General features: G+C 38.4%; 3 protein-coding genes across 4 annotated transcripts; all 3 read right to left on the reverse strand.

The window, feature by feature from the left end:
- Positions 1–375: 375 nt before the first annotated feature.
- On the reverse strand, positions 376–5,777 carry LOC120016595 (2-oxoglutarate and iron-dependent oxygenase domain-containing protein CP2). The gene is made up of 9 exons (XM_038869435.1): positions 5,252–5,777; positions 4,610–4,657; positions 4,172–4,348; positions 3,924–4,074; positions 3,596–3,682; positions 2,642–2,766; positions 1,994–2,112; positions 896–1,007; positions 376–751 (listed from the first exon to the last, which is right to left on the reverse strand). The coding sequence occupies exons 1-9, from the start codon at positions 5,558–5,560 to the stop codon at positions 716–718; spliced, it is 1,164 nt and encodes a 387-aa protein (XP_038725363.1). The 5' UTR covers positions 5,561–5,777; the 3' UTR covers positions 376–715.
- Positions 5,778–7,081: 1,304 nt separating this feature from the next.
- Positions 7,082–9,140, reverse strand: LOC120016594 (T-complex protein 1 subunit delta). Its single transcript, XM_038869434.1, has one exon. It carries the CDS (start codon positions 8,978–8,980, stop codon positions 7,370–7,372), a length of 1,611 nt encoding a protein of 536 aa, XP_038725362.1. The 5' UTR covers positions 8,981–9,140; the 3' UTR covers positions 7,082–7,369.
- Positions 9,141–9,409: 269 nt separating this feature from the next.
- On the reverse strand, positions 9,410–20,338 carry LOC120016591 (DExH-box ATP-dependent RNA helicase DExH3-like). 2 transcript variants are annotated; one of them, XM_038869431.1, is made up of 20 exons: positions 19,756–20,338; positions 19,572–19,603; positions 19,138–19,292; positions 18,976–19,063; positions 18,437–18,682; positions 17,836–17,931; positions 17,120–17,308; positions 16,811–16,970; positions 16,610–16,740; positions 15,661–15,834; positions 15,321–15,593; positions 14,873–15,067; positions 14,015–14,218; positions 13,801–13,870; positions 13,533–13,681; positions 12,262–12,567; positions 11,836–11,895; positions 10,977–11,129; positions 10,774–10,884; positions 9,410–10,594 (listed from the first exon to the last, which is right to left on the reverse strand). In XM_038869431.1, exons 3-20 carry the CDS (start codon positions 19,242–19,244, stop codon positions 10,088–10,090), a joined length of 3,219 nt encoding a protein of 1,072 aa, XP_038725359.1. In that variant the 5' UTR covers positions 19,245–19,292; positions 19,572–19,603; positions 19,756–20,338; the 3' UTR covers positions 9,410–10,087. The 2 variants fall into 2 exon arrangements, with proteins under 2 accessions (XP_038725359.1, XP_038725358.1); XM_038869430.1 differs by lacking the exon at positions 19,572–19,603.
- Between the last annotated feature and the right edge of the window lie 342 nt (positions 20,339–20,680).

Raw genomic sequence — 20,680 nt, forward strand, 5'->3', positions numbered from 1 at the left:
ACTTTATTGATTAATCATTCATGTATTTTTGCTTAGGAGACATAGTTTGAATGTTTAAATATTTGTGAGTGCGTGTGAGTTGTATGTGGTATAAAAAAATAAATACAAAATACAACTCTAATAAATCAATCTACCTCGTTTTATTTTTATTTTACAAGTAACTAGCTAGCTAGCTGGTTCTTATTCTTGTATTTCTACCTTGTGGATAGCATTTGTGTGTGGTCCACGTGTGTTTCTATTGCCAAATAAAAAATAAATAAAAAAAATAAATCTACCTCGCAGTTAGAGTTAGGTCAGGCCAGTTACCAAATCAATATGCATTACATATAAACTTTTGCTTTTAAAGCCCTAGCAGAAATTGTGCAGCCAAAATCAAAGGACATAATCCTTTCATCATATCACGTAACGGTAAATTACATTATTACTGACAATGACACTGGTTTTTGAATACATGTTTCCACAAAATACAGTGTGTCCTGTTAATCAACAAGCACAAATCACACTGGAAAAGTTATCTTACATGAGTCCTCTACTCTGCAGTGTTTCTACAAGTAATAAGATTATTCACTTCACTGCACACAATTTTTACACACATTGTATGTCAAGATGAAGTAAAAACTTCTTCAAGGTGGGATACCATCACCAGTGCTGGGTTTTCCAAGTTACAACTAAAGCTACTGTCATAGTCAACACCATGAATTTCACACAAGATGGCTCATGTTGCGGATTCCCCCTCCGTCCTAAGCAACTCCTGCAGAAAATGAACAGTGGTAAATACTCAATGTTCAGCTTAATGAAGGATCTCCTCGAGTTAAGCAAAATCCATGCAAGTGTGCATCTAGTTTGTAGGGTTAAAACAAAAAATTAATTTTCGCTTCGAAGAAAAGACATTTACCGTTTTGGTAGCAGCAATTGATGAACGTTGCCGCTCTTTCTTCTCTCGAAAGCACTCTCCACACCAGTTTGAAAAATCCTTTTGATATTTCTTCATCTCTCTAAAGACAGAACTGAATAGAAACAAAAGGCTGAGTGATTTGATAAAGGAGCCATAATTACAAAATAACAAAAAGTTAAATGAAAGAAATTGAGAAAAAGATGATTACGATCACAATGAAAAGAAATAATATACAAAGCGTATGACCATCAGATTAAAGCATCTCCAATTCCCCTTCAACAAAAGATATTACAGCCCATCCAGTTACTTTGTCTCGATAAACAATGCACTTGATTTCAGTCTCCTAGGTGTAGATTTCATCCCAATTTTTAGCTTGCAAAGAAGTTTAAAAGGGCACTATCATCAGAGCATACATGTAACAACCCTGTGCAATACTTGTGGGAAATTATCCACATTGTCCCATTAAACCTCCTGGTTTTGCTGTCAAAGGGAGCCTCACAAAGTTAAGATGTTTGCCACACTACCAATGTAGGACTTTGGGGTCTCATAATACACTCCACTCAACTCCATGATGGTCTTGTCAGGTACTAACTGAACCCGTTACAAGCCCTCTCCGCAAGCCAAGGATCAAAAGTTTGGCCCCTAGTTAGCGTGGGGCTGTTGCCTGATACCACTTGTAACAACACAACCCAACACTTCTGAGGAATTGCCGGCTTTGACCCATTGGATCTCATGAATCCAAATGTGAGACTTTGAGGGCCTCATATATGTTGTTATGCACACTAACCATTCATCACATCATCTGAGCCTGGTCCCAAACTATGCACACTAACCATTGCCTTGAACAAAGGCCTTTGCCTTCTAAACTTGTCTGGAAAGATACAAAACCCCATTTTGAAGCTTTTGTAACCATTCACATACTCCACATTTAACTCAGAATTCCCTGCTATTTTTTTAGAAATAAACTCCGAATAAACAGCAATCTTAATGACTGATTATTTTAAATCTGATTCAAAATGGATGAACTTCTGAAGTCAAGATGAAAGAAATGCACTAGGACATGCTTCTTGAGAAACATGCACAGGAAACAGCAAGTACCTTCTACACCAAAGCAGTAGATTGATCCTATGACCAGATGTAGTCGCTCTGGCACCGTGCCGATGACGACCACGATGAAGCACTGCTCGACCAGGTACATGAGAGTAATCGAAGATCTCCTGCATATACATAAAATGCTCCTGAATGCTAATATCATTCATATTACATGAAAACATGTTCTCTCTGGTTGAATATATTCCATATATAAACCATAAAAATTGACCAATACTTCCATTCAACATTTTCATGGCTGCATGTCGTTTGTAGAAAAAATAATAATTAAAAAAATCAATGTGTACTAGCCAGAACTGAAATCCCATAAAATTCTATAGTTTCTGAGATACAATGCTCATGCTATAAGCAAAAGGGTTTAGATTGGTTGACATGTTTGCACAAACGAGTTGTTCAAAACTTCTAATGGATAGTTAATCAGAGCCTTAGTTTCTGAGATACAATGCTCATGTTATAAGCAAAAGGGTTTAGAGCAGTTGACATTTTTGTGCATAATTAATTGTTCTAATGGATAGTTAATCGTTACCTTAAAAGCTTCGTCATAAAATGATAAATACACACACATATACTTAGAAAATAGCAATGCTTGCATATTTTCAGGACTTGAACAATATTCCGCCTTATATACTAACATACCTCTGACTGACTTCCCGTATTTACATGCTTATCACATCGCGTGCCCCGAAAAAACAATTCTCCACCAGAAAATTGCTTACCCAAACAAACATTCAAAGTTACTTCCGAGTCATCGACATGAAAGCCTACAAATGTAAGATCATTTGTATTTAGACCCCACAGATTTACATAAGGTAAAACATAGTGATTTATCTAAGCTGTTCATCAGATCACTTGGCGTTGGTACCATGGTCAAAGAATCTTTGCAAATTTTAACAAAGATCATATGCATCCAAACCTAATCTCTGCATTGTGGGAAAGCATAAATAAATAATATAATTGTAATCAATCAAGTATAATCCCACAACAATATGTGCACTGCAGGCATCATACACACTAAACTGATTTCCTACTACACTTGACTCAGTCAGCATAAAAAAAAACCCTGTAACAACATAACTATCAGAAAAATAAACAGAAAATGTTTAAGATACAAGTGTGAGAACAGGCGCTTCACAATCAAACACGATATGCAAGGAGTTCGAACATTGTCTAGAAACAAGGCAAACACAGGCTTCAACCAAAAGAAGTCTAGCACAAAAGTCCAGATGTATCCAGAAGCCACTATCAGAACAGCAGGTCCTTACAGCGTTGTTTTAAGGCCAAAATGTGGCAGAAATGATACAGCACGAGGCACATAAATCAATTGCACAGACGGATCATAGTTATGAGAATTTAAGGAATAACTGCAGACACAGCACATTTGGGCCGCAGAATTTCAGAAACCTGTAATAGCATATTAAATAACTACCAAATACCAAAAAGTTACCAACACATCCTATCATGAAGTTTATCTAAGGTCTGCGTGTCCTAACTTGCTCCATACCTATAAGGTATAAGCCGGGTGAGGACGAATAAACTGGAAATAAAATCTATAAAGATCGGTTTTAAATGAAAAGCATAAAGAATACCTACCCAACTCAACATCCCTATCGATACCATATTCAACAACAAAACCATGATGAGAATCCAGAGTAGATCCACCAACTTCAGGAAAGAAAACTGCACAAGAACAAAAAAAATAAAAACAATCAAAAGAATAAAGAGTTCGCACACTCGTTTGCTACATCTTAGTAAATTAGTGAAAGGAAGTATTTAGCACCTTTAGACATTGGGCGAATAAAACCCTCCATAAATTTATCAAGCATGATTTCAAGGCCAAAATCATCAAGAACAAGAATAAAAGAGTTCGCACATTCATTTGCTACATCTTAGTAAATTAGCGAAAGAAAGTCTTTAGCACCTTTAGACATTGGCCGAATAAAACCCTCCATAAGTTTATCAAGCATGGTTTCAAGGCCAAAATCATCAAGAACAGCACCGTAATTATTCATCGTATTTGGTCGCATGATTCTGAATTTTGTTTCCTTTACCCACTTCTCAAAATTTTCAACCTAGGTAACATATGCAACATAAGATAACCTGTGTACGGAAAGAGATGAAGACATCTTTGACATTCAATGATGGATGTGCAACAGAGATAGATAATACCTCTTCCAGCAATAATTCACAGAAGTGTGGCTGCAGCATCTCAAATGTAAACACACCTGGTGAGGGCTCTGACACTAACCTTCTAAAGCTTTCCTCTGTATTATCACTAATAGCTTTGATAAATGAAGGGACAAAGAAGGTTGCAGGCTGCATAGCATATAACTCTCTATGCAAAGGCTGCAAGAAAATCACACAAGACCCCATAAATCACCATTCATTAGACCTTCTGCATTCAGCGAAGGGGAAATTGGAAATCTCAAGAAGATCATTGTGGCCCTAAAATTGTACACATCTTCAAGTGATGAAGCATTCCTACAAGTTTTCCTCTCCAAAAACTTTTCTTGTTCTCAACATATGTAGAGGCAGTTAAGTTTGATCAATTACATTAGATCCCTGATAAGCTAAAATCTCTAATAACAGAAACAGGTAAAGAGATACCTGATAATTTGATATTATCTTCTGCCTGTATTCTCTATGCCTCTGAGCCTGACACATGACATTGCCAAAGAATGATCATGAATTTCCACATTTTTTTTGATAGTATGATGTCAGGAAGTGATTTTTCTGCCTCATCTTTTTATATTTAGAAGGAAAAAAAAAGGCAATAATGCAAGTAAAATAAATTGCAATGCCTCAATTGATCCAATTGAATCTGTATATTTGCTCAACAATTTGTAAAACAACTTCAATTGAATGCATAATTATTTAGAAGCAGAAGATAAAACCCATACTTGGTTTAATGCTTCAGGTGCTCTCCATTTTTCACCTTCAATTATTTTACTTTTTTATTTCAAAAGTAAAAAAGGAAAACCTTCAAGCTGCTAAGTAAGCATAAACAATGCCGCGCGAATAGCGTAGGAAACTTAATTAGGTAAATACCGAAAATTTAAACAAACCACTGATACAGGCCACAATGAAAAAATGAACTGGAAGGGCCTTTTCGTCATTTCAGTATGAAAACAATTTTGCCCGTTAGAAACAAAAGGTATAACCAAAGGGAAACCCTAACGACGCAATTAACCGATCATGAAAGTTGAAACACATAGAAAACAAAAAAAAATAAGGTCGCGATTAACATACTCTGATTCGCTCTCCGTGCGGCAAGTATTTGCAGAGAATTTCCCTCATGAACTTGACTTTATCGTCCCGACTCACGCAAAGCATGTTCGGCGGCAAGTAACGCTCGAGTGAGCTGAAAACTGAGGGACTGTAATCCAGTTGCAGATCCTCGTAGCTCTCCGGCTTGTGGTCCTTGCTGGGGTTCAGCCTCAGCCTCTGGCTCGGCAACGTGGACGCCAAAGCCTGCGTCGACTTGTTGGTATCTCCAGAAGACACCACACCGTTCCCGCCGAAGGAACCCGAAGTCGCCTCTCGGCGATCGCCGGTCATTGTGACCGTCAAGATGCAGACTTTAGGGTAGAATTCAGGGTTTTCTAAAGCATTACTGCCTGATTTGGAGCTGCGACAGTCATTAAGTGAGGAGTTTAGGGTTAGGGTTTTCCTGTGGTTGCGTTGCTATGGATGTTTGATGATGATGCTGTGGACGTGAAATGTATGGCTTGTCTTTGTTGCAGTTTAGGGTTTGTCAAAATTTTAGTAGCTTATTTCTTGCAAACGAAAAATAAATAAATAAAATTGTTTTGTGTAATGAGACGAAGATGTGCGCAATTTGGATCGCGTGTAATGAACTCGCTCATGCCAATAAGACATTACTGTCGCTTGTCTCGTGGTAAGGGGTGGTATGGTAAATCCAACTATCAAGCAACATGGTAATTTACCATTTTACCTACCTGCACACCCGGCCCCGCAAGGAAGCGAGCAGTAGTCACCTAAACCTTCTTCCCCCGGATCCTGTTGTCTATGACTTGTGTGATGGATGCTTCAAAAGCAAGAAAATTGAGTTGTGATTCTAATGACAGTTGCTTGTCTCCGACTCCGTGCCAGCCTTCGAATAGCTTCTTCGCTTCTCTCATCGCACCCCCCCCCCCCCCCCCCAGAAAATCAGTTGCATCCTTAATGTCGACAAGTAAAGGCAGGCAGAATGTCGACAAACAGGAACTTGACCTTTGGATTGGAAATTTGGCTTCATGAATTTCAAGTCAAACTACCCTACTTATTACTTCCTTGTACATTTCAATATCTTTTATACTTAATTCTGTTTCATCTTGAAAGGACTCACATTGTCATGTCTATGATGTGGTTCATCAATCCCACTCATAGGGTGTCAACCTATCGTAAGAAGATGCATAACCAGAAGGAAAAAAAACACATTCATTCACCTCGAAATTCACAAGTAATTCACTGGAATGACTCCAATTGTCTTCGGAAACTTCAAAAGAATCCATCAGGAAACCCAGTAACACATCATCTACAATATTCAAACATCATCAGCATTCTCACACATGGAAAAGCATCCCACCTTATGAAAACCAGGGCAACAAGGCTGAGGAAGCAGATTGCATTAACATATCATCTACAATATTCAAACATCATCAACATATTCTCACACATGGAAAAGCATCCCACCCTAAGAAAACTAGGGCAACAAGACTGAGGAAGCAGATTGCATTCAATAAAATCCCGCAATTTGAACAAGAACCAATCTGATGAATCCCCACTAAATACTAGCTCATTCCCTACTAAGTACTAACCAATACCTAAATCATGCACGGCTTGCCTGGATGCCGTCCAATAGTTGAGTATGAAAGAAAACTTGACAGATTGTAAGTCCTCACCCAAGTACAAAACGTTGAAATTAACATGCTAACATCTAAAGATTTAAACTTATTGAAAGTAGGCTGGCTAATCAATACAAAATGGTCTTGCTTGATGTCACTGCCTGTTGTTGGGGGAAAAAAAAAAGTCGGGCTACTAAAGGATAGATCTTGCCAATTTGCACAGAGCACAGCCTAATGAGAGCTTCTCACATGCCCAACTAGTGTTGCTAATACAGTGTATTTAACACAGAAGACAGCTGCATAACTGGATACTTCCAGGAAACGTATATAAATAAGTCAACATTAATAGAGCTCTAAACACCATGCAATACTCAAATTCAAAGTAAAAACTTGTCAACAGATGCAGCAGCAACAAAATTCCTTAACCAAGCCTAACCACATAGACCACTATCCCATGTAGTACAAACAGAGACAGAAGATAACTGAAACACAACATAGGTTTCACGCTTCAATTTCAAAGCTACCTCACGGTAACGATGTCATCGATCTTCAAAATCATCCGCACACACTCTGTTGCCAGTGTAATAGCACTTGTGCTCACAAGCAAGGGCTGCACAACGTTCTCCTCCAAGATGTTTGTGATCTGACCCTTCCTCACATTGATACCAGCATTGATCTCTCCTTGTGCATGCCGGTTCCTCAGCTCAGTAACAATGGCTATGGGGTTCAAACCAGCATTTTCAGCCAGAGTATAGGGAATAACCTCAAGCGCCTCTGCAAATGATCTAACACAGTACCCCTCCATTCCGTGCAACACCTTTGCCCATGCACCAAGCTGCCTCGACAGCTCAATCTCTGGGGCACCACCACCTGCAATCAAAAACCTTTTGTTCACCAAACACCTAACTACACACAAAGCATCATGCAAGCTCCGTTCTGCCTCATCAAGAACCAACTGGTTTGACCCACGGACAAGCACTGTAGTAGTCCTTCCCATATCCTTAATCCCAGTTATCTTCACAATCTTCCCATCTCCCAGAGAAACCTCCTCAACAAGATCAGCATGCCCAAGCTTCTCAGCACGGAAATGCTCAATATTGGCAATAGGTAAGCAGTTCAAAGTTTTAGTAATAAACTCAATCTCATCACGCTCCACATCCTTAACGACCAAGATCTTTGCTTTAGCCAAATAATGTAGCGACAAATCAGTCACTGCATCCCTCAAAATACTCTTCTGAATCAACAAGACATTACATCCGGTTGTCTTAATCTTCTTAATCATCCCCAAAATGTAATTCCTTTCCTCCTTCAATATCCTATCCATCTGGGTATAATCAGAAACAATTATGCTCTGTTCAATATCGGTCTTGGGGGGAGAAATCTGGAACTGAATCACAGCAATCTTGGCATTCTCCATGCGGGTCGGCCCACCAGCAGCATGACTAGCCTTCTTATCAAAAACCAGCCCTTTAACTAGCTCGGTATCGTCCACAGTGCCACCCAGCTTCTTCACGATTTTGATGTCCCGCAGATCCACCAAATCAGGCTTTTCAGGGTCCACCACAGATAGAACAGCGTCCACAGCAAGCGGAGCCAGAAGCGTAGAGTACTGACTAACTACCTTGCTGTTCAACGAAGTGCTAGCAGACTTAACCAACGATTCACGATCGGAGAGCTCAACGGGTACAGCCATTGCAGTAAGCACATCCACGGCCTTCGTAGCCGCCTTGTGGAGCGAATCTGAGATGACAGTGGGGTGAATTCCGTGGGAAAGGAGAGTGAAGCACTCTTTAAGGAAGGCACCGGCAATGACAACTACGGTGGTGGTACCATCGCCAGCAGTGGCGTCCTGAGATTTAGATAGCTCGACGAGCATCTTCGCAGCGGGCTGAAGAACCTCCATCTTGTTGAGGATGGTGGCACCGTCGTTGGTGATGATGACCTCGCCGTTGGAAGTGGAGATCATCTTGTCCATACCCTTGGGCCCAAGACTAGTCCGCACCGCGTCGGCCACCGCACGCGCTGCCAAGATGTTGGCTTGACGAATGTCCTCCTTTCGCTTGTTGTCGATATAGGATTCAGTCTTGGAGGAGGCGCTGGGCTGAGCGACCATCGCAGGTGCTGCCGCCATTGAATTGTAGTGACCCGAAGAAAAGAAAAACCCTAACTTAACAGAACAGACGCAAGAAGAAAGGAACTTGGACGACGAATCTAGAAATTAGAAAGTGAGAAACTGAGTGTGAGGGTTTTGTACGGAAACCCTAGTAGACATGTCATATGTATACAAGTGACGCGGGGAAGGCCTATAATATATTTATGGAAGAGGGTTCTGAAACTTATGTTTTATCAAATAAAATAGTATAAAACCTTTTTATTTATTTAGTACCATAAAATATCTTCTTTTCTCTCTTTTTTTTTAAAACCTTTTTTCTATTTAGAGGTAGTAACATTTGCAGATGATTTTTGAACCCTTTCTTCTCTATCCCAGTATCCCCTGTAATTTTCTGAAATGAGTTTGGAAAAAAAAATGATAATAATTAGTATTTAAAAAAAAAAAAAATAGAGACTGAAGAGCACCTTCTTATAATTTAATTTGGCAAGTGTATGTAATACATAAAAGCATGTCATGGTTACTAATCGCACTATACAACTAGTCTCCCAAAACACAAGGTCTTCAAATCTGCTATACAAAATTTCCCACTAACCTGGCCCCAGTAGATGTGAGTTCTGACCACAGGTGGAGGAGGAAGAGCCTTGCTTCCTTGAATAATCTACAGGAGAAATGTGATTGGATTCATAAACCTAAAGCTATCTTACTCTACCTTTACGTATATAAATTTTCATCTTTATGATTCTTCTTTTCTGGTAGAATGAATGGTAATTCTGATTCTATTCCACCAACAGATATAGAATCCCCCACAAGCAGATTAGGCCTTCGACAGACAATTGGTATTTCTGCACTGAATTGCAGCATCCATGTCAAAAAAGAGGAACTGCTCTCTAGTTCTTCAGTTGGTTGAAACCCTGGCTTGTGCCTCCAAAGTATGAGCTTGCTTGCCCCTTCCCAATAACAAGGGTTCCCAATAGATTTAGAGCTGCACTTTAGTTTCTGGGCTCTAGCAGTAACTCCCATACTGAAAATCCTGAGCCCCTAGTACCTCGGACCATGGACCATAAGCTCTCTTCCTGATGGAGATTAAACTATATATCATCACCTCTTCGTCCTTTGTGGTCACTTTTAATCCCACTTAGCACCACTAAGTGAAGTTTTCTTTTGACTTTTGCTCTTGCCCTTGCTCTTGCTCTTCTTTAAAAGCATTGAAACATGATCAAGATCTCTGGGAGATGACCGTCTGTCGCCCTTCAACCACACCAGAGCCTGCCCAGCTGCATCCCTCTCTGCTGATTTCTTACTGCTGCAAGGCTGCCCCTCAAAGTTCAACCCATTGAAGATCACAGTAGCACAGAACTGGTTGTTTTTAAGTTGTTTTGTCTTATAGGTGGGAGCTTCATGTCGTGCCCGAGCAAGCAATGTTTGTAGCTTATTCTTGAAATTAGCACCCTCAATTTCAGTCTCACCTCGTAAAGGTGACCTTGGTAATGTCGCTTTTGATGCCTTCTTTGAGGGTGCTATAGCCTGGTGACCAAAAACAAATCTACCTTCACATCGATCTTCAGAGACCAGCAATCTTACTGCAGATAGGAGCTCATCATGGAATTGCATGCCCAACGTAGGAGTCAGAAGCTGCGGCAACAAGAAAATGAAGATACGTCGTTAGGCCATTTACTTGTTGGGTGGGTGGGTCGGAGAGGGAGGGGGGGGGGGACAGAGACAGCAAAGTGAAATCAGAAAACATAGACTAAGGTCACCTGGCAATCCTAAAGCATTAAATTTAACAGCACTAATAAATGGTTAGTACTTACTTTCTTCTGAATTAATTCGTCAAGTTCTCTCTTTATGTTCAAGTAAGTTTCTGCTAATGTGGGTTTCATGAAGAATTCCAAGTACCCTCCTAACATTTTTAGGTGTCCATCCTGTCAAAACCAGGGTAACAAATAAAGCAGAAGTTATGGCACAGCAAACAAAGTAAAAATGATGATCAACATAAGCAAAAAAAAAGACTTACTAGTCCACCCTGAGAAAGGTTCCCTCCAAATAAAAGCAGCACAGAATCAGATATACCAGTTGAATCTCTGAGGAATACTGCATTCACTTTCACCTTTTCATTGAAAACTAGCCATGGGTATGGAATCTTGGGTTCAACAGCATTCACAGAATTCTAAAATATGCAGCAAAAGTCAAAATCCAAGGGCATAAATCAGGATTTACATCTCACATGATCAACACAACGGATTTGCATTCATTATGGTCTTCAATTCAAATAAATTAAGGCTACATTTGCTCATTGTTAAAAAGAAAGGTGGAGAACCAGTAGCATATAAACTGAAGTTCTACTTGCATCAAGTATATATGAAAAAAATATGTTCCTTTTGAGCAGTAGATATCAGTAGATAACAGGCGGAAAAAACTGTTGCTGGTTTTTCTACAATACAACCTGGAACAGTGGAAAATCTGACAAAAAGTTAAATACTTCACCACTAGGATTGTTTCACATTAGATGGAAAATCAATCGCATATTCACATGTAAAAAGAAATTTTAAAATTACTTAAAATTTCCACTAAAATAGTTGTAGTTTAACTCTCCATAATATGATCCAAAATAAAGGAAAATTTCTGGTCCCTGAATTGCAGTTAATGCATCACCCTAAAGTTTAGGACCCATTCCCATACTTTCAGTGTAAAACCAAACACCACAAAGTTGTCCATCTAAATAATTTCACCTACAATGTCTTTGATTTTGCAAGGAAAACAAAGAGAGGCTAGAACAAATCTGGGATTCCCAACCATTATTCTCCCATTCGATTTACCACAACATGTCAACAATGCCCTTACATGACAAAGTAGCTGAATCAAATAAAACTTACCGAGTGGAGAAGAACCTGGCCATCCTCCATTGTTTTCAATGCTATAGACTTCTCTTTGTTCTGTTATAAATAACTAATCAGTACAAACTTTAAATTGCATCAACAAGAAACAGACAGACTATCAGTAATTTAACAGAAGGTCAACTTCAAGGAATTCCCTGGACAAGTAAATTAGTTCTCTCAACCATAAAAAAACCCAAACTAAAGTCCCAGTTCTTAAAAAAGCTTCCAATAAATATTTGATCTAACAAAGTTTCTTGAGACTAATACAGCAAGCAATTTCAGTCAATCGGAATTTACAAAATAAAATGGCATTCAAAGTTGCAGCAACAATAAAATGAACAAAATGTCTTATCTGAATGCCTAAAAACTTCAAATGAGAACAAAAAGGCATACAAACATAGAAGAGAAAAGGAAGCCACTAACCATAACAGAACATATCCCAGGGAACAGGCCTGAACAGATGACTGCTCGAACAAGATGCTCATCATTACTCCACCTATTGCAGTTTTCCACATTGTCAACCAAAGCAGCATCCTTCAGTAGACAGAAAAACTGCTTTTTTAGAGAGTCAATTGCTCTCAGAGTTTGTGCAGAAAGAAAATTTCTCCAACAATACTCATAACCAGATTGCTGCCTTTCAGCATCTTTCCACCCCTCATATGCTCGGACAAGTGCAAGATGGTCACTATAGTCGCGAGCAGAGAATTGGGCTTTTGCAGATTCAGCAAGCTGCAAAACAGGCACAAAAAGAGTCTAAAGAAGTTCCTCTTGTTAAGAAAAATATGACGAACCAGAAATTCGGTAATAGCAGCAGCTGTTCTTTTGAAAGGGAAAGATAATGAAAAAAAGAAAAGATAGTTAATATCATGGTAACTATATTCTACATTTGCACATTTTACTAATGATCCAATCAAAGATACATTCACTGTATTTGGACATCCTGCTAATACCTTTAGATGTAACAAATTTCCTCAGAAGTGGGAGATGAAATAAACCTTCTTAATTGGGAAACCAAAACTACATGATTAACTGACAACAAACACTCTGTCCAAGTAAACTGTTTAAATCCATCTTCCAAGCAGTTCATTCATAAGCAAAGAAAAATGATAGGTTGTTTCATGATTAAGGGGGAAGGGGACTTGTATGAGAAAATTGAACTTTTAGCCACATTTGAAAAGGGAAGTACAGCATAAATGAAGCGAGAAAAGGTTGAAGATTGATAACAGACAGTCGAAGTTACCACCTAAAATATATTTTATTAAATAATTTTACAATGAAGAAAAAATGATTTCGCAAGATTCTTCTAACGACTAGGAAAATGGTATTCCTTCTCAAGGGAATAGGACAAAAATATACAGAAATGTTTAAATGGTTCAAGCTACCCAACAGCAGTAGGAACAGTTGTCAGGTGTTGCAAAGGCTTGCAGTTTTGAGAATCAAGTCCTGAAAGAAACTCTTGATACAAATGAGGACATCATGAAAAGTTTGCAATCACAAAGCCAATTATGAAACATTTGAATTGCCACTCGTTCTTGGTTTTCTAGGTGTCAACTCCAAAATACAAATCCAGATAAGCTTATGGATTTTATATAATTAACTATTTGAATATATTGCAGGTATGCATCACATGTCTTGGTAAAGCTGATGCCTGTTGAGAATCTATATTTCCGGAAATAAAGTGCAAGCGTACTTACATCTTTCTTGTCAAAGGGCATTAAGAATGGATCCCTGACACTAAGACCAGCAACAACAGTCATTACCGGATCAAGGCAATTGAAAATAGCTCCTAATATCAGCATTTTCCCAAGTTTTGGTTCAACTGGAAGAATCGATAAGTTGCGTCCTGAAAAATAAGGAGAAGTTGTTTCTTCTAAAAAACAGTACCTACCTTCAAAGGCTCAACAATTTAAGTAGGGAGCAGAAGTCGTCATTTAGAAAGTGGAGTGGGGAGACAGCCTGTACCTAAGACTGTCAAATTTTCATTCTCATTTAAAGCCCCAATTATCTTCAAGTATTCAACAGCATTTTGAACCTGCAGAACAAACATTGATCAAGATAAAAATTATGCAGTCTTTCACTTTTTCATAACTGATGCAGAAAAGTGGAAAACGAAAGTAGAAGAGTATGGCTGCCTTAATCTCAAACATGTGATGCTAGACAGGAAAACAATTTTTACTGAGAGCGGCTCAGGGGGCTGTAAGGCCCTAGACAGGAAATCTGAAATGCTTCCAAGTTGCAAACTTTTGATTTGCAAGCATAAAGACTGCAATGGCGTCCTTAAGAGTTCAGGCATTTGGTAATCAGCAAATGCATCATGTACACATCTAGGATAGAGATGGTAACATTCGCCAGGTTGAACACGCCCAGCTCTCCCTCTTCTCTGCAGAAATGAAGAGGCAAAATTAGCATGCAATTTCATTCAGCATTTGAATCAATTGGCGTTATAAACTCTTACCACACAAGCAATGGCATTGGACTGCAATGAACTATACGTTCTGTAATGGGATATTTAAAATCTAAAGTTCAGATAAATTACTAAAAATTTAGACCAAAAAGCAACAATAAAGTGAGAGATGAAAAATCTAACACAAAATTAACCAATAGAAAATAATTTTCATCAATTTCCTTAGGACCTAAGCAGGACTGAATATTTAGGTGCGAGTCGTGTGACACTAATTATGGCATAAACTCAATTAGTTAGGGTTCAGGGTAAAGATTTTAGGATATGGGATTTATGGTCTAATTTTCATCCATTTCCCAACATAAGACCAAGGTGTGACTGAATATTGTGCAGCAAGATTACTGGAAATGTCAAATCATTGTGACATAAACTAGTTCAGAAAAGATAGCATAGCTTGCATCACTAATTGAGTAAGAGCCTGAGCCTCCAATTCAACACAATCCTGCAAGTTATATGCTTCATTTACAATTATGAAGTCTGCAACTGAGCAAGCTTACAAACACTTCGCAAAAAGTAAAACAAGTAGTGATGCAATATTTTCCTGAACTAACAAGGTTATCAAAATAGACTTACTTGCCGCGCAGCTGCCTTTGAGATCCATGATGGAAGCAAACAAGGAGTGTTATTTAGTGCATCATATGATGTCTCTTTTGCTTTTCCACAATCAACCACGAAAACCACATCATTGATGGTGATGCTAGTCTCAGCCATGTTAGTAGCTAGAACTATCTTCCTCACCCCTTCCTCAGGCTTATCAAATATTAACCTCTGCAAGTAAACAACGAAAACAGCCATTAGAAGAATAATAGCCTTCTAAATCTAAACATGCAAAAACACAAACTAAATGTGATTAAAGGTGCCAAATTCAAACTAAACAAATTTCTAATAACTGTACAGAAAAACAATTTTTTATCAAATTTATAAAAATTCCATATCTAGGAAAGCAATTTGCAGAAACAACATATCATTCTAAGATGCATAGAATCTGCAACAGAAAAGTAAAGTGCAATGTGAAGTTCACCTGCTCAGAGCTTGCCATGGAACCATGGCAAGCAAGCAATACAACTCTACTAGGATCACCCAACAGGGGGTGGGCTCGGAGTTGCTCCTTTAAAGCATTTATGTCATCCCAACCAGTCATGAAAACCAAAACAGCACCAGGTCTTTCATTCTTGACTATGTGGCAAAGCACATGCTCTATTAGGTTAAAGCCAATTGAGTCAGGATTCCAGCACGACAAGGACTCACGAGTACGTGGACTATACCCCTTAAAATCAGCATATTCGAGCGCATCCTGAATGCAAACAGAAACTTTAGAATATGAAACTATAAGCATGCAACACATACATAAAAAACCTAACCTCAACAGCAGAAGCAATTTGACTATTTCTCTTTCTGAAAGCTTGTGCTTGTTTCTGCATTTTCCAAACCTTTTCCTGACCATAGTCGTCGATTTGATTATATGAATTCAACCCATATCCAGTCGTTTCAAGAATGTTCTCCAAAAAATGTTCTCGAACCGGATAAGTAAAACCCTGATTACATATATGATAAACCATAGACATGAAGTGTATAAGAATGAAAACCATACGCAAGGTCACAAGGGGGAAAACACAGAAGTGTACAAATGTTAACTTCAAAATTTTGGGCTTATGCGACAAGAGGTCTCCATCCTGAGAAATACGTGGGGGTGGGGTGGGGGGTGGCAAAGCATTACCTATTCAATTTTAAACAGCAGACATCCAATAACTGCTCTGAACAACCACATTGCACAATAAAAGAGGATCTCATCCTCTCTTTGTGCATAAACAAAAAAAAAATTATGGAAGGATTAGCTTTATGTCAACTCTTTGCTTTACAGTAAAACTGATTTTCCCCACTCTATACAGGCTTGGAAAGTGAAACTCAAAATGTCAACTAAGATTTCTGTGGAAGCAGCTGGTAGCACCACAATCACATTTCTCTACAAGTGTGCTATTTCGAGGGGACATCCTAGCCACCAGAAATTCTAATATGATGCACCTTGGGATTAGAATAAAGACAACCTTTGGTTGAGATACCCTAGAACAGCTAGAACAAAGATCGAAACATTTTTCGACAGCATACATGTCAACTATGGTTATTTTACTTAGCATCTGATGGTGAATAGCAAGGCCTTCAATTACTTAGAGCAAATCATGCCATCTAAGTGGAAATAGCAATACCCACCTAATCGGTGAAACAATCTATCCTTTTAGTAACAAGCAGTTTCTCATTGTTTGGGAATAAAAATTTTAGGTACACCATGACAATTAACATCAACAAACTTACAGGAATATGAATTGTTGGGGCACCACCGAAGTAAGAAGAGAAAAGCTCTGCATTTAGAGTTGCACTCATCAGAATCAACTTTAATTCTGGTCGACGAGGAAGGAGATCCTTCAAGACGATAAGAAGAAAATCTGACACATAAAAGTTTGGTTAGCATCAGCTTGAAGTGGATGGCAAAATGCTATGTCTTTCTGAAATAACCTTCATTCATTCCACGTTCATGAATCTCATCAATGATAACATGAGTAACACCCCTCAGATTTCTGTCAACCAGTAATCTCCTCAATAGCATGCCAGTCGTGCAAAAAAGAAGGCGAGTGTCCCTACTTTTCATGCCTTCTAGCCGAACTTTATAACCAACCTTTCAAAAGTGATCGAAAAAACAGACGAAGTAGAATACTTAATTCAAATTTCCAAAACAATTATCAAATTAGATAAGTGTGAGTTTGTAACAAGCTTTTTTGTTTGTAAGTTTAAACAAGCACCATAGCATAAGATTCAGAAACTAACAGATTCACCAAGCTGCTCTCCTCGCTCTGCAGCGACTCTTTCAGAAACAGACATAGCAGATATTCTTCTAGGTTGAGTGCATATGATACTACAGGCAGCTCCACGAGCAGCTTCAATTTCGGATTCTAGTATAAATTGAGGAAGTTGTGTGGTCTTCCCACAACCAGTTTCCCCTGAAATGACAACCACCTGCAAAATCATCACAGAACTTAATCCTCCAAAAGTCTCTTTCTCGACCACCTCTGCTCCTAAATAGATTAATTTTAGTGCCAAAAACACTTCCATAATTAGAGCTATATCAAAATTCAAACACATTGCATAATACTCCCACTGCTTACGGCTGATTTAAACCCATTAATTAGAGCTATACTTCTACCTTCTAGAGCCCTACATTGCCAAAACAAAAAAGTTTTTCCTATGATTTGAACCCATAACTATCAACCCATAAATAGTTGAAACCATAGTCCAAACAAATTTTCTAGCATGGTTAATCTAATCTTATTTTTTGCCGAATGATATATGATATCAAGGGAGTCTCACGGCATTCTCAGTGTCATGTAGCTCCACTTGCAAAGATACAACAAAAATAAATAAATAAGATTGAGATTGTAATATACTCTGACTGGACCAAGAAATAAAAATATGCTTGGTTATGATAACAATAAGGTAGTGGGAGAACCATAACCAATTATCACAACAGAGCAGTCATAATTCACCTGATTTTCTGAAATAACTTTTAATGAAGAATCCCTCTCTTTGTATGCAGGCAGACTTCTACGAAATTCAAGCATCTTTTGCCCATTGGGAGAATCCTGCAAAATAATCATCATCTGTAAAACAACTTGGAATAATGATACGAAAATGGAACACTCTTGAACATAAATGATAAATATTGGGAAGAACAAAGAAACAACACAGCGTAAATATACATCCCATACCACAAATTTAATGAAAAATGTAATTGAATACTACAATCTAACTTCCAAATAGAATAAAGGAAAACTTACACCCACAAACATTTAGCAAGCACCTTCACTGCATAAATTATGGCTTAGTTTAAATAATACTTTTCTATCAGGATTTAAAGGATTAAAAAAATTCCTGAAATTGAAAGCACGTCTTCCATAATAAGAACCATGGTAAAGCAGACAGCAATCAAACCAGAGCTGAATCTAAATATGATTACAGACCAGAACTAAAGGTGCACCACTACATCGCAAACTATACCAACCTCAAATGGTAAAAACAAACACAGCAAAGTAGGGTAACGATGGCAAGGGGAAAATTATATCCAATATAAAGAAAGTTGAAATCAACCTGCCAATCTTGTTGCTTATTACGCAATTGCAAACTTTTACGTCGAAGGATTCTCTCCATGATAACACTATTTTGCATCACGGGCTCCTGCCGTTCATAAAGCCCATCATCTGTGGTTATACTTCCATCAGTGTTTGATCTTGAAAAGGTATTATCTGAAAACCTTGCCCTATCCATGGACTTCAGGGATAGGTAAGCTTGAAGATGAGCATCTACTTCCATTTGAAGTCCAAAAGGTAAGGTCACCTATCATTGCTTTAGAACATTAGCAGGTATAGGAACTAAGTAATATAAGAAAGTTACAATCAAAAGTAATATAAGAAAGTTAATACCACTCAAAGGTACACAATTTAAATAACAAAATATTACCCAAATAATATAAACAAATTACAGACTCTCCAGAAGACAGAAGAAACTAGGAAGTGCTTCACAGCAAGCATTGATACGGTGCTTAAAAAGAATTGTTTCATTTCTATTTCCAACCACCAACTGAATTCATACAACAAGATAAATGAAAAGGCAAGGATGCAAGAAAATACTTCTCTTTGTGGACGCTTATCATCAAGATCAGATCTGTAATTTGGCAGAGGCTCTTTACTGAAGACAACTACTTTTGCGTATTGACGGCTGAATGTACGGGAAAGAATATCAACTCAAAGCAAACACTTAGATAATGGAGATAACAATAAAATTTTAGATACCAATGTACACCCATTCTGCTTGCCAGTGCTGAAAGTTGCTCAAAATCACGTCTGTCCTTTTTCTCTTTCGACACAACTTCTTGATTGTCTTTGTTGCGCAGAAGCATGGTTAGCTTCCATCTCCACTCATCAATGTTATCAACCGTTGAAGCACCCTAAAAGAAGCAAATGAGCCATATGTATTCTTTAAAGTTGCCTGGTCTTACATGAAATAACAAAGAAGGCATCAGCAGGTTAGGGAAAAAAACGATCATAAGACACCAACAATTCATGGGAGGAAGCTACAGCTCTCAACAACAGGCTAACGAATGAAGTGATTTTAAATTTATGTAGCGCAAGTAAAGAATGTAGAATGTCAATAATAATACAACCCCCACCAACTCAAAACCAACACAGAAAGATAGTACGGATTAACTAAGCGCCACATGTATTACCTTCAAGGAGACGAGGGTGTGCTTTTCTCCCCCTAAAGCTCCGGATATGATTCAATTATCAATTCAAAAGCAACCAAAAAAAAAATTCCAGAACGTCAATAAAAGAGTACTTCAAGCTCATTCAATACCAAAACTCAATTTTCAACTTAACAAGCTCAAAAAAACTAGGATATTCAGAACCAACCGTTTGCTGCTGTGGCGAACCTAATTCGTAATCAGAATCATCGCTGGACTCATCCCGGTACGCGTACCGGCCATAATTTGAGTTCTGCTGCCGCAGATACGGCAAGGCCACGCTCCTGAAATCCAACCCAGAGCTCCTGGAAGAAGCAGATGCGCTCAAACACGTAATCCCAGAACCAGAGGACCTTACCACCTTGGGCCTCAAGTAACGGGGAACATAATACACAGTCTTTTGAGGCAAGGTCTGGGCCCTCATTGAAACAGACGGGAAGAAAAGTGAGGGCTTTAGGGTTTTAGGGGTTTTGTGGAAATTGAGAGAAGTGGGTCGTACGGACATGGTGGTCGTGGTTCTGATACAACCTTGTAAAATACTAGCAGAATAGTTCATAATGTTGTAGCGCGTATATGTTGATTTCAGGTTTTTCGCATTTGCAGCAAATTAAGGTCTTGGGACTGGTTAGGGGATAGAGGACTGGTGGTGTCGCTTCGTACAGCAACACTGGCCGCCCCTGACGGTCAGACCTACTCGATTGAGGGGTTTTATCCGGCGAATGCGAACTGTTTCCACTTTTCCGGTGGTTTATACTGTAATTTCATTTATTTATTTTTGGAGAAATTAGGGGAAAGGATAATTGGTAGTTATATATTCAAGTATATTTTTGGAGAAATTAGGGGAAAGGATAATTGGTAGTTATATATTCAAGCAATGACAAAATAGAAAAACATTAGACAAAAATATATTTGTATTGTGTTGATAAAAATACCCCTAAAGATATCTTTAAAATCCATCTAGAGTCACACGTGTGATGTCATTTTTCTTCCTTTTTTTTCTCTCTCTTCTTCTTTCTTCATGTCGATCACCGGAAATTGAGCATACGGTCATCGTTTTCAACGAACAAACTATCGAAATAAAGCTCTAGGTTAGC

The sequence above is a fragment of the Tripterygium wilfordii genome, chromosome 15 (genome assembly GCF_013401445.1).
Source record: "Tripterygium wilfordii isolate XIE 37 chromosome 15, ASM1340144v1, whole genome shotgun sequence".
Taxonomy (NCBI): Eukaryota; Viridiplantae; Streptophyta; class Magnoliopsida; order Celastrales; family Celastraceae; genus Tripterygium; species Tripterygium wilfordii.

Coding starts and splice junctions, on each gene's coding strand:
- LOC120016595 (XM_038869435.1), bottom strand. CDS start 5,560: ATGACCGGCGATCGCCGAGAGGCGACTTCGGGTTCCTTCGGCGGGAAC. Junction 2,767..3,595: donor CGATAGGGATGTTGAGTTGG/GTAGGTATTCTT, acceptor TTACATTTGTAG/GCTTTCATGTCGATGACTCG. Junction 752..895: donor CAATTGCTGCTACCAAAACG/GTAAATGTCTTT, acceptor CATTTTCTGCAG/GAGTTGCTTAGGACGGAGGG.
- LOC120016594 (XM_038869434.1), bottom strand. CDS start 8,980: ATGGCGGCAGCACCTGCGATGGTCGCTCAGCCCAGCGCCTCCTCCAAG.
- LOC120016591 (XM_038869430.1), bottom strand. CDS start 20,142: ATGAACTATTCTGCTAGTATTTTACAAGGTTGTATCAGAACCACGACC. Junction 18,683..18,975: donor ATAAGCGTCCACAAAGAGAA/GTATTTTCTTGC, acceptor AAGCAATGATAG/GTGACCTTACCTTTTGGACT. Junction 11,130..11,835: donor GCCAGGTTCTTCTCCACTCG/GTAAGTTTTATT, acceptor TGCATATTTTAG/AATTCTGTGAATGCTGTTGA.